The sequence below is a fragment of the Lepisma saccharinum genome, chromosome 20 (assembly GCF_977018435.1).
Source record: "Lepisma saccharinum chromosome 20, izLepSacc3.1, whole genome shotgun sequence".
NCBI classification, from domain to species: domain Eukaryota; kingdom Metazoa; phylum Arthropoda; class Insecta; order Zygentoma; family Lepismatidae; genus Lepisma; species Lepisma saccharinum.
The window spans coordinates 31,057,375-31,070,419 of record NC_139248.1 but is presented as its reverse complement, the minus strand read 5'-3'; the positions used below and the strand labels follow the sequence as shown (position 1 = coordinate 31,070,419).

Below are 13,045 nucleotides of genomic sequence, written 5' to 3'. Positions count from 1 at the left end.
TCTTGTCCGCGCATGTGCTTATGGAGATTTCAAACTGAAGCGACAAGCGACATCGAGAGTTCACACCGAAGTGGCAAACAGCACAGACCATTTCAGTCATTAAGCAAGCATTCACAGCGCATGCGCGAACAAGACAGAGAGCCACGTTGCACGCCATTGACAAAACGGCTGAGCGACACTCAAGTTGCAAGCGACACTTTTACGTTGTCGCTTTGGTCTGATAGACTGAAAGAGCCTGTGTCGCTTGTTACACAAGCGAATGACGCGGTGAATGCTTGGCTTTAGACTGAAAGTGTCCGTGTCGTTTGCCGCTTCGGTACGAAATCTCCGTGACGCTTCCTTCTGTCTGAAATTTCGTTGCACCTTCTGAAATATGTAAACACTGAAAGGTATGCAAAAAGTTGCAATGCTGAAATACATAAAATAAAACGATAAATATTGTATATTGCTAAGACAAGGGGAGTGTGTACTGCGACAGAGGAAATGAATGCAGTTAGAATATCAGTATCTTGAGGATCTGTCTTCATATTTATAAAAATGTGAAGAAGCACAGCGTTCTCCAGCAAGTGTTGGATGGATTTCAAGAAATGCTCTGCAACGGCATTAAGATTTTCTCATCTCAAACACTCAGAAAACTCTTGCAAAACTCATAACACTAGAATACGCACGATTGTTCTAAGGAGGAATCTGGAATTGAAAAAGTGGATATTATATTGCTGCGTTCTAGGGGAGGGGGGGCTGGATACCCAATAGAATATTTCGAAATTACCATTTTTAAAGTTGTTTGAAGACATGAATTGTAATCGGGGATCACTTTAAGGGCGATTTGAATTTAGCACCTGGGTTTTTATTTTCAGTGTTCCTTCCTGCTTTCATTTGGAAATGTTTCGAGGGGTTGTAGCTCCTTCAGCTGCCCCTTCCTGCGTGCCAGTGTCTGACAAGGTGGATCTACAATTTAAACATTAAGAAACTTACTACTTTGAATTTATATATACATGTTTACGCATAATTATACCTTTTCAAAAATATTATATCCTATCTTCTTAACAGAGGGCAGCACTTTGATTACATGACAGAAGATAGATTTTGAAAAACATTTCTCTTTCAAATGTCCAAACTATATTTGGAAAAACGTGATTTGTTTAGAATTTCTCTTAGGATACATAGGACAATCAGCCAGAAAACAATTTCAGATATGAAAAACCCATGAACGAAAGAATTTCATGAATTTTGAGGGGATTCATTCAATAAATAAATGTTACACCTATTACGTGATAAGGAACACACTATTACCTATTGTTTCTAGTTTAACAGAGTTTCAGGTACGGATATTCTTTGTATACCTCCTATAATAGATATTCTCTGTCAGGTGTAGTTCAAATTTTACAAACGTGCTGGCCTATATATCAATTTCAGGTGTAATACAATTTGGACTGTAGTTAATAATATGAAGAAATATCTGGCTACGGTGTGGGGGGGTGTCTAATGCTATTTTTTAAGGTAAAATAAATGTAATGAAATATAAGACCTATTTTATTTTTATAATTTATATTATTACATCATGATTGACAAAAATTACATTGTAATTGTTATAACTATTAATCATTAAGCGATTAATCAATGTAAGCTTCCACAGGAAGAATTATTTCTGATTAAGAGTATTGAGTAAGTCTTCAAGTACGTAGTTAATCAATGATTTTTTAATATAAATGTTTCTTTATTAGATGTGTGCAGTGGCGGCGATTGAATGTGAAAACTGGGTGGCAAGGGAAGTTTAGCATTAAGAGGCCATAGTGTGGGGATAAAGAAGGAACATTTTAGGGGGTCAAGTCCCCCACCAAATCACTGCCTGTGTATAATATGTAGAATGTCTATGAGGTACTACGGGTCCTGCCCGATGGCGCAGTGGTAGCGTCGTCGCCTTGTAATCAAGGGGTTCAGGGTTCGATAGCTGGTGGAGGCACATAGTGGTTAGGAACCCATTTGAAACCGTAGGTCTCTTCCCGAATAGCCTATATGTGAACAAAGTGGACTTACAACCTCAAAAAAAGTTGGCGCATGCGTGTAAGAAACTGGTAAAATGTATGAACATAGAGATGTGGAGGTAGGGCTTCAGCCATTCTCGATTTCATCCATTGTGGAGATGATTTATTCAGCATCACACTCCGGCTGCCTTTTCTCCGAGGCTAGGTGATCCACAGAGCCGATTTATGAAAGGTCATCCTGGAAGAATTTCCATCTCATATCACCATACACAGCACCACACCTATTCTTATGCTCATGGTAAAATTTCAGACTTTATTGTCAATTGTAATGAAAGCGATAACAAATACTTCATCCTTGTTTTGCCTATTTGTAAGAAGAATCGTGTAATTCTTTTGTATTTTGAGGAGCACTATTCCATATGAAAATGCTTAAAGACTTCCTCAATAACATTAATTAATGTTGGCCATCAATTCAACGAATCAAACATCATTGTGGAAAAAGACATGGGCTTTAAACTAGAACTTGGTTCATCGCAAACACAAGAATAATGAACACGCGACTATGTGTACCTATCAACGACGGTGTACGCAAATACCAGGAACGTTTAGTTATGCGTGGGTATAAAGCGCATGTAGCTTCCACTGAATTTTGAACTTATCTACTTCTTCTTCTTGTGCACCGTGGATGACGGCTGGAGACAGTCGTTCCAAAATTTGTCCATTGAGTGGTAGAGGTGCTTTGTCACTCCTCCTAGTCCGTGGTTCTCATCCGGGTAACTCTGGAAAAAAATTGCAGTGATTTTGAATGTAGTGTAAAAGTTAGAAACACAGTAGCAAAAGTTTGGTACAGTGGGATCAATGAGTATTACCGTGCAAATTGTCCATGACTATTATCATTAATTTTTATCTTATGTGTTTTTCAGCTATGGATTTTTATGGAAGGTGGTGTAGAAGTTGTCAACAGCCTGTTTTGAGCTTTCCTTTAATTGCTGAAGCTCTTATTGGGTCAAATAAAGTGCACGAACATGGTGATGGACAATTTGCACGGAAATACTCATGGATCGCACTGTATCAGCAGGAAGAAGCAACGACTTGTTACGCCTATTCATAATTGAGCAGCTGAACATTCAAAAGCTACGTTTAAATGCATGTTATGACGTCATTTCTATTAGATGACGCAATTATATGACTTTTGAAGGTGGTTATCGACTAACCTGTAGGTTTCCTGTTTTGGACATTGACATGTACGTGATACTGCTTCAGTTTGTTGTATTTACTTTGTGGAATTTTGAAAGCAGGTTGATCAATACTAACATTATTATTCTTTTCAGAGCTTGTTTTACACGTGGAAAGCATATTAGTGGTATCTGAGTAGTGCTAAAACGGAAAGAATTATGGACTGCACTGCCGATACCTATGTGATTGGTGTATATGTTCAACAATTTTGTAATAATGTGGTGGTTCAAGTTGTAAACGACAAGCTACCAGAGGTTGCACATGGACAGCGAAATCTGTAGAAAACTAGACAACAGAAGAACGAGAATGTCCATTCTCGAAGACGTGATAGTTTATCACAGTGGATCATAGAGAACTGAAGTTCACGTAGAAGAGGAAGGTCAAATAAAGAATATCTGGATCAAATAATTGAAACTGTACAAAGAAGTAATTTCCAAGAACTAGAAATCGTAATCCAGCTACAGGAACAAATGAAGAGATACTGATTGACAGATATACATTTCTAGGGGTAAACGGTGATATGTATTTGTGATGTAAAAATCGTAATGTAAAAGTATCCCATCGTTAAAATAATGTAAGGTAACTACAGGTAGACAAAGAAAAGAAACCCCTCTGGCGTTGTAGTCGAATTTTGCAACCGTAAGCGAGCAAAAGGAGCGTGGGGGATGCAATCAGCTGCTTGCCATGTACTCCTTCCCTGCGTTGCTAAAATGTGCTACGGTCTTCAACACATCGTCGTCACCTTCATTAAGCGCCAAGTGTCTGTTTCTTCAAGAAAGAGGAAAACCCGACAGAAAGAAAGCGTAGACGTAGTATTTGGCACTGTGGAAATTTATGACAACGAAGAGAGGGATGGAAGTTATATGGCAAGACGGGAGCAGTCGGGCAGAGACAAGAGGAGAAAACAAATGACTATCCACTTTAGTTCGCGAGTTTGCCGGGGTTCTTCTCATCTTGGTTAAGCTGTAAACTGCTAGACCACAATTCAAAGGCTTTGTACAACATCATGAAAAGCCACACTTTTGGTGAAAATCGATTTTGGGTCCAAGTAATGTGTTGCTATCATATCCAACTACCAGTGATGTGCCTTATACTACAAGTGTACGTCTAATAAATGCGTTGTCTACACGTAATCTACGCGTAGATTACATTAAGTTGTAGTTTACATAGACTACGTAGGCAATCTAAAGTGCATTTAAATTAATTTTCAAGGGTTTCATGAAAAGAAAGTGACAGTTTCAACTATATTGGTTCCTAACGAACTGACAAGAATCCTATTTACAACAAAATTTATCTTCTCTTCTATCATAAACTATGAAAGATGATAAATAGTATGCAAAAAAGACAACGGATGGCAGTCCTGAGGCAAAATTAGTCTTTTCCCCATAAAACACTACAATATTTCCTGTGTTAGGTTTTTTCCTAGGTGAGAAATTGTTCGAATTTGCAAGGAAGAGTATGAAAGTTTCTTCTCACACATTAACAACTGAAACGCGTTGTAATTTTATTTTACTTCCATATCGCCCTTTGCTAAGTTATCACCTTTGGCCATGTTGTTTACATATATTACGTCATCTACGTGTTTAAAATAGTCTACGTGTAGAATGTAGACTACCGTTCTTTACACGTAGACGCACATCACTGACAACTACTTCAAGTGGTATTTCCGAAAATTTCTAAGAGATAGCAGCACCATGCAGCCTGTCATGTTGTTGATAAATATGTATTTAAAAAATTATGTAGCCTGACAATCATTAGAAAAATTGTAAAAAATATTGAAAAGTTAAAAGTCGCTCTACTGAAAATTTAAGTGGACGTGGCTTGTCATGTTATTGAACCAAGCCTTTCAATTGCACAAGCTCGATTTATAAAACTAAAAACTCATATTTTCCAGTAAGTTCACATATACCGATAACTTACTATTTCAAAATCTTCATTATTTTGTGCTACTCTTATTCCTATTTCATCCTTTATAATAGACTAGAGTTAATTGAATGAATGAATTTGAAATTGTAGGTGCGTCAGCACTTAGGCTACTTTGCACACGTTACATTATACGGGGTCCAGCCCCTTACCCTTACTAAAATCAATACGTGTCTGAGGAATAAAATATTCTTGGCTTAAAGACTGAGGCTGTAAAGGAGCACTCAGCACATGTGTGGGCAAAACACATGACAACACACACAGATAATTACACTCTCTGTATTACCAAACGCAGAGCCTCGTCAGTTTGCAAAAAGGCAGTCCAGGGTGTACTACGTGGAAGTGAGGTTGACATTAGGGTGCACTACGTGGAAGGGTCGCCCTAGTTAAGTGGAATGCATGATTGTCGACTAACCTGTTGCCTGAAGAGGATGTCGTTTCTCTCCAATTGCCTGGAGAGCATCATTGATTGTTGGTAGTGGACATTGTCGTCTGCGTTGCCGTGGATCAGGTAGTACGTTTTGTTGCTGAAGTTTTTCACAAGCCTTGTGACGTCACTGGCGTTGTAGCCTCCCTCGTTGTCGTCTTTGGTAGGCAGGGACATGTAACGTTCCGTATATATGGAATCTGAAATAATAATATCAATAATAATATTGATAGTGCGGTATAGCTAACAACAAACATAGTTATTTTTCTTCGCTCTGGTACTCCTAGAAACTATGGCCTGAACAATGCCAGATTACAAAAATATCAAGCAAGTATTCATAACAGAAAGATCACATCTTTGGGATACCCTGTATACGTAAGTATTTTTAAATGATTGTTATATAGCGTCGCTTTCTTCCACTGTTGGGTAATCGCGACGATGAGGATGAAATTCATGATGTGACATGCACAAAGAACATCTATGTCAATTCGAACCCGGGACCCCTGGCGTCATGACGCGCTGTGTTAACCACTCTGCCACGGAGGTCGGCAACAACGGAAAGACAAAATTAAAATAGGTGCAAACTTTTTCCAATGAGATAAGAATAGAGTCCACTTACATAGCACCGGGTACATTAAATCCCGTGAGGAATAGCGATGTTCTAACTATGCCTGCATTCCTTTCATAGTCATTATTAACCTCTTTTCACATTGATGTTTTACATTGTATTGTTGAGAAATGACATCAATCTTAATTAAAACCATATCTGTTCTTTTGTCGACAAAACTTACCTAGGATTACATTTCTTAACGAATAGTGACGTAAATGTCTTTTCTTGTATCTAGCCGTAAAATATTAACTATTTTGGGGACACATTGTACATGTAAGTAACGCTTTTTTGCGTGTATGTTTGCGTGCGTTTATACGATGTCTGAGCCAGATTTTGTGGGGCGTGGTTAGCGTAGAGCGTTACGAAGCCAAGGTCTCAGTTCGAATCCTTCGATGTGATGATTCTTCCATCATCTAATCATTAATTATCCTCATCGCCACGGTTAATCTACGAAAGGTAGAAGAGCGACGTAAAATAACCAGAGTTACACTGATGCAAAGATGCCCCAACCTTTGTATACGTGAAAAATTATCAAATTCTTCTGACAAAACATTTCCGATACAGAAATACAAACGTGAGCATGCGACATATATGAGATGCCTACAGATAAATATTTTGTTCACCTCCAACAAATCGGATCACTACATTTGCTTTTCAATGTATATATTCACAACTAGAAAACTTTATTAAGCACTACTTTTCACAAACTTGACATTCATACACATTCAACAAGACACATTTGTATATTGGCCTCCATTGAAAAAAAAAATCAATTTGTGCCTTCAGATTTCCAGGTTCGAACCTGGATGTATTGTGTCTTTCCACCATGAATTTCACCAGTTCATTATTCATCCATGAGGTTGAGAAGCTATGTCAACTGAACAAAATGCAACACAACGTGAATGCGTAACAAGTCACACGTGGGCAATAGACGAATTACGATTTATTTTGTGCTTTACAGTTTTTGCAATATCGTTCATATATCTCTCAGAGCACTTAAAAAGATCTAGGACTTCATCAACCTCAACAGAGCTGCCACCTTGTGGTGAAGTTACAAAGAATACGTCCCAGACGAGCGGATAGGGACAGCATTAGCACCCTGGGAAATTCATGCTAGCAGCACCAAACCTGGCCTGCCTAAACTATCCACGAATGCATATAATAGCATAAATAAGCATGTAAATAGGTTTGGCAAGTTATATTTTGTTTATTTAAGCTATAATATGCATACGTGGATAGGTTAGGTGTTGTGCTTTTAGCATGTACTTCCAAGTTGCTAAGGCTGTTGCAAGCCGCTTGTCGCAGCCATGTCCCTGCCTAAAGACAAACATGAATTATATTTCAGAAATAAATCCTTACATGCATTTAAATTAAAAGAGTAAGGGAAGCAGAGATATTTAGTAAAAACATAGAGTTTTCTTCAGCATGCGTCCGTCTTGCAGCGAAGACCAGGGATTATCTTGCGTAGGATGTCTTTTCCCCAAGGTGTGGGCGAGAGGTTTTCTTGTTTTGGTGAAAACAAAGTTTGTTCTAAGTTCGGCTTTTCCCCGGCTAATATTTCTCTCTTACGTGCGCAGTTTACAAAAGATTCCAGGGTATTCCTTCTCCACGCTAAGTGAAGTTTAGTTTCTCTCGCTGAGGAAGAAAGGTGTTGTAAATAGAATTCTGTGACAAGCTCCCCTCTCTTTGTGACCGAAGAAAGGTGTCTGGAGTTTGGTATAATATAGTTTCGTTTTATTCGGGACGCAAGGCAAGTATTCAGTTTAGTTTTGTCTGTGATGTGCGTCTACGTGTAAACAACGATAGTCTACATTCTACACGTAGACTATTTTATACACGTAGATAACGTAATCTGTGTAAACAACATGACAAAAGGTGATAACTTAGCTAAGGGCGCTGTAGAAATGAAACAAAATTATACTGCGTATCAGTTGCTAATGTGTAAGAAAACCTTTCATACTCTTCCTTTCAATTTCAAACAATTTCTCACCTAGGAAAGAAGCCTAACATAGGAAATATTTTAATGTTTTGTGGAAAAATGACTGCTTTTGCCTCACGACTGCCATCTGTTGTCTTTTTTTTCATACGATTTATTTTCTTTTGAAGTTTGTAGAAGAGAAGAGAGAAATTTTGTTGTAAATAAGATTCTTGTCAGTTCGTTAGAACAAATATAGTAGAAAATGTCACTTTCCTTTCATGAAAGCCTTCAAAATTATCTCTAATGTACTTTAGATTGTCTATGTAGTCTATGTAAACTACAACTAAATGTAATGTACGCGTAGATTACGTGTATACAACGTATGTAGACGTAAATTTATAGTGTACGACACATCACATTGTGTCAGCACTTGGGCTATTTTCACCGTTATTAGCGGATGCTATGACCCTCACCATAGCTAACGTGTCTCTGAGGACTAAAATCTCTTTAATCAAGTTAAAAGCTGATGCTGTAAAGGGGCACTCAGACGCCAGAGCCTCGTTGGGTCTGCAGAAGTGCAGTTTACCAGGGTGTATTACGCGGAAGTGAGAGACCCCAACAATAAAAAAACATGTTAACAATTTGCTCAATTAATTTCTAAAACTGATGATGTCCTTTTAGAGTATGCTTATGATGTCGTTGCCGTTAGGTCCTGAGGATTCTATGTTTTATGTTTTATGTGTAGCATTATTTCAGGACAATGCCTTATCTGAAGTGCCAAAGCATGTACAGTCACGAACATTTCTGGATTGAATGTTGACAACTCACAATTGTTTATCGAAACTCTTCTTGACCTACATTAATTTTTGGGTATTTGGTGATTCACTGTGTCTAGATGCAAGATAATCGGGCATTTTTTGAAAGGAACTCTCGATTCAAATGAGTAGCAACAATTCAAAAATGGTCTAGTCCTAGTTCTGATCCCTACTTGAAGAGGGCGAGTGTGTGCATGCTTGTTCCAAGAGGACAGCACAACTTGTCATGTTGCTACAGCTCCAACGCAGTGTTCGAAGTGAAAATCCCTAGATGAGGGAATGCTTGGACGTGTAAAACAGGGAGAGAATGAATCATATTATCCTTGTCGGGGCTGCAGTGGCGGCGAGTGGGCTCCAAAACCGGGGGCAAGGTGCCAAAACTGGGGGGTGGGGCAAAGACAGTATATTTCAAAGATATGGTATAGATATGGTATAGCATAGTGCGGGGCATAAGTGGCGAAAAGTGGGGGGGATGTCCCCTTGCTCCCCCTAATCACCGCCACTGAACATCTCCTGCTTCCCCCCAACCCCACCCCCACTTTCAGTATTTAATAGACCCCTATGTGAAAGATTGTGGGCTGAAAGTTCAATGCTAGAGTCTAGGGTTTTAGGTCTCAGAATGATCAATTCTGTTTCCAGAAATACAAGTTGGGTCTCACTCTTCGCACGCAAACCAGACACCTTTATGGTCAAGCGCCGTCCTCCATGTTCTGACAATGCCTTCGTTGTTAGGTTAGGCTTAGCTCTCTTTGCATAAATAATGCAAGCCCCGGTAAAGCCCAGAAAAATTGCAGTTCATAGAACTTCTGTCAATATGTCACTCGTTTAAAATCCCTCCCATTTCTCCAAAATTGGTGGGTACTAGGAACACACTGTTTGAATTTATGTAATCAAGTTATGATATTTAAAACCTTTACCGTAATATATCCAACTGGTTACGGGAGCAACCGAAATCCCGCATTTGAAAACTCCTTCCGTGTCTTTAGCCAGGGACATGGCTGTCGCATATCCTCCGTAACTCCACCCCCAGACGGCAGTCCTGTTGGGGTCGATGAAATCATAGTTCTTTTGCAGAGCCCTGAAAGACAAATAAGCGATATATTAGAAAATAATAAGCACAATATTACATTCACATGAAAAGTATCAAACATTGTAAAATAGGAATTCGATCTTGCCTGAAAACCCGACTCAAACAGATTAATTTAACCTAACCTAACCTAACCTCACTAGATAATTTTCATTCAGTATTTTAACCTTTAGACCGCCGAGCGGGTTTTCGAAAGTAACCTCTCTCTGGCCGCCGCCTTTGCGTGCGATTTTTAAATTTTACACATATTTCAGAAAAACGTTACATCTCGGAGAAAATTTCAGCAATCTTCTTCGGGTAACTTTTGTTTTGCAGCTAGAACATCAGGGCATGCAACCGTGTAATAATCAAAATTCCAAATCCAAGAAGAGGAGTTATGTGAGCCGCGGCCCCCATCTTTCAATAAAAAAAATCATAAAAAATGGGAGGTTTTTTCACGTATTCGATAACGTAATGCAGCCAGGAACATGAAATGACTTTCATTTTGTTGAGAAAGGACCATTCCTTTAAATTGAGGCTAAAGTTTACCTCTCCTTCCCAAAATAGCGAGGTAAGAGGGGCAAACTCCCCATTTGTATGATTTTCTAATTAAAAGTTGGGAGCCGCGGCCCACGCAACCCCTCTTATTGGCTTTGGCGTTTTATTTCCTGCACAGTTGCATGCCCAGATGTTCTAGCTGCAAAACAAAAGTTACCCGAAGTAGATTGGTCAAATAGTCTACGAGTTATAACAATTTTTCGGTTTCGCCGAGGCCTTTTGGCGGGAATTTGAAACTCTTACACTTATTTGACAAAAAATGCTATAACTCGTAGACTATTTGACCAAATCTACTTCGTGTAACTTTTGTTTTGCAGCTAGAACAACAGGGTATGCAGCCGTGCAGAAATCAAAACGCCAAAGCCAATAAGATGGGTTGGGTGGGCTGCGGCCCCCAACTTTCAATGAAAAAATCATAAGAATGTTTTTTTCCACATATTCGATAATTGAATGCACCCAGGACCATGAAATGACTTTCAATCGGTTGAGAAATGACCATTCTTTGAAAATAAGGCTAAAGTTTGCGTCCCCTTGCAAACATAGCGGGGGAACAGGGGCAAACTACCCATTTTTATGATTTTTTTCATTGAAAGTTGGGGGCCGCGGCCCACCTAACCCCTCTTTGGCGTTTTTATTCCTACACGGTTGCATGCCATGATGTTTTAGCTGCAACACAAAAGTTACCCGAAGTAAATTGGTCAGATAGTGTACGAGTTATAACATTTTTTGTCAAATAAGTGTACAAATTTAAAATTCGGGCCAGCTTCCATACGTAACTTTGGAGTCGAAGGGGGGGGGGGGAGGAGAGGGTCCTGGGGGGATGTTCTTCCACATGACATTTCAAAGTTTTATCTGAACATCTGTCAGCGTTTACAACCTCACATACAAGTATGAAGGTGCTAAAAGCACATGAACTTTTTAATCAGCACAATGAGTCACCAGTGACCCATCGGCCGACTACGCCTATATTTTCTACGGGTCACATGTGACCCATTGGCCAAGTAAAGGTTAAGCTTGTTTAAGCACACATTGCAATTCAAATTGTACTTTCAGTTTCACACGTCCCTCGTTGATAATACACCAACAAATTTTAATTAGTTTATATGACACATGTAAATTACTCATTCACTATGTGTTGTATTTTGATCATTGGACATAGTATTTCTAACTTTTGGATGAATGATGAACTGATGATGGGATGAAAGGAATAATACATCCATCCTTCAACCAGGTTCGAAACTAGGATTCCTGACTTCGTAGAACGATATACTGACCACTTCGCCATAGAGGCCGGCTTCACTCATTTATTTACATACCAGTGGCGTGCATACAATGTAAGCTACCGAAGCATTGCTTCGGAATGCAATAACGTAACAATATATTATGTCATTATAATCATACGATTATTCCATAATATCTAGATAAAACCGTTCCATTTCTTCGCTACACATAGAACAAATACTAGCCCCTGCAGGCCTTAACTGAGGTTGAGCCGAAGCGATCTCCCTCTCGCATCAGTTCAGCAGTAGCAGACAGTTGCGCGCGCACCTCAAGGTCACGGTCCGTGTGCGCGTATTTCTGCTATAAGCGAAGCTAGCATCGGACAGGGAGTTAACAAATGCAGGGAAATTTCCCTCACCACAGGGAAATTTGAGGGTGAAAAGGGAGATGGGAAATTTAATGAAAAATAGCTAAAAAACAGGGAAATTTAAACTCACATTTTCGTTTCATTCTTTTAAAAAGTTCAAAAATATTTTTTTTCAGCGTGTGCTTTTTCCAAATGAATAGTTAGCAACAGTGACACTTTTCAGTAAGCTTTCTTTCTCCCTGTTATAGATGACCTTGACCGGTCAGTCTTATATTTGTCGCGTTTCCTAGAAAGGCCTCAATGCACGAGCAGCGCTGCACATGGGTAGAATTTGGGACGCGATTTTCAACTTCTTTCCTTGTTCCATCCATCATTTTATAACGTTTGTTAGTGGCTGTGTGTGTGACTTTGTGTGTCCTGTGTCGTTGCAAGAAGAATGGAAGAGGTGACTGATGCTGATAGGAAGCTACCTGCAACTCCCAAAAAGGTTAGAAAGCGTCGTGGGGATTTATATACGTATGAAAAGAAACATGTGAAAAAATTTCGTATTGAGTAGCAGGAAGACCTGCATTTCAAAGGCTGGCTACAATCAGTTAAAGGTAACGAGTGTAAGTGTCTTGAATATCATAGAAATGTTTGTATCCCAGGTGAGGCTAGTGGGAAAATTTTATCTTTCTTTTTCCCCAGGAAAATTTGAAAAACGTATAGCACCCGACACCACTTCGGTGCGCCCTGTTATCTTCTCTTGTTCGAGAATATCTGCTCATTACTTCACACTTTTATGATTTTCATAAATATTTAATAATAATAATAATAAAGTTTGTTCCTTAAGCAAAACAGGCGTCAAAAGAAAAATATTAACAGCAGGCCCCTAGCTAAGGTTTGACAATGGGTGGGTTTCAAAGTCCGACAATCATTG

General features: G+C 39.1%; 1 protein-coding gene across 1 annotated transcript in view; it reads right to left on the bottom strand.

Moving 5' to 3' along the window:
- Window positions 1–1,515: 1,515 nt before the first annotated feature.
- LOC146003412 (venom dipeptidyl peptidase 4) overlaps window positions 1,516–13,045 on the bottom strand; it is a 139,909-nt gene continuing 128,379 nt past the window's right edge. The window contains exons 14-16 of the mRNA XM_083141695.1: window positions 9,832–9,992; window positions 5,560–5,771; window positions 1,516–2,764 (exon numbers count right to left, since the gene is read on the bottom strand). Coding sequence (XP_082997821.1) covers window positions 2,645–2,764; window positions 5,560–5,771; window positions 9,832–9,992 — 493 coding nt within the window. The 3' untranslated portion in view covers window positions 1,516–2,644. The remainder of the gene's footprint in view (window positions 2,765–5,559; window positions 5,772–9,831; window positions 9,993–13,045) is intronic.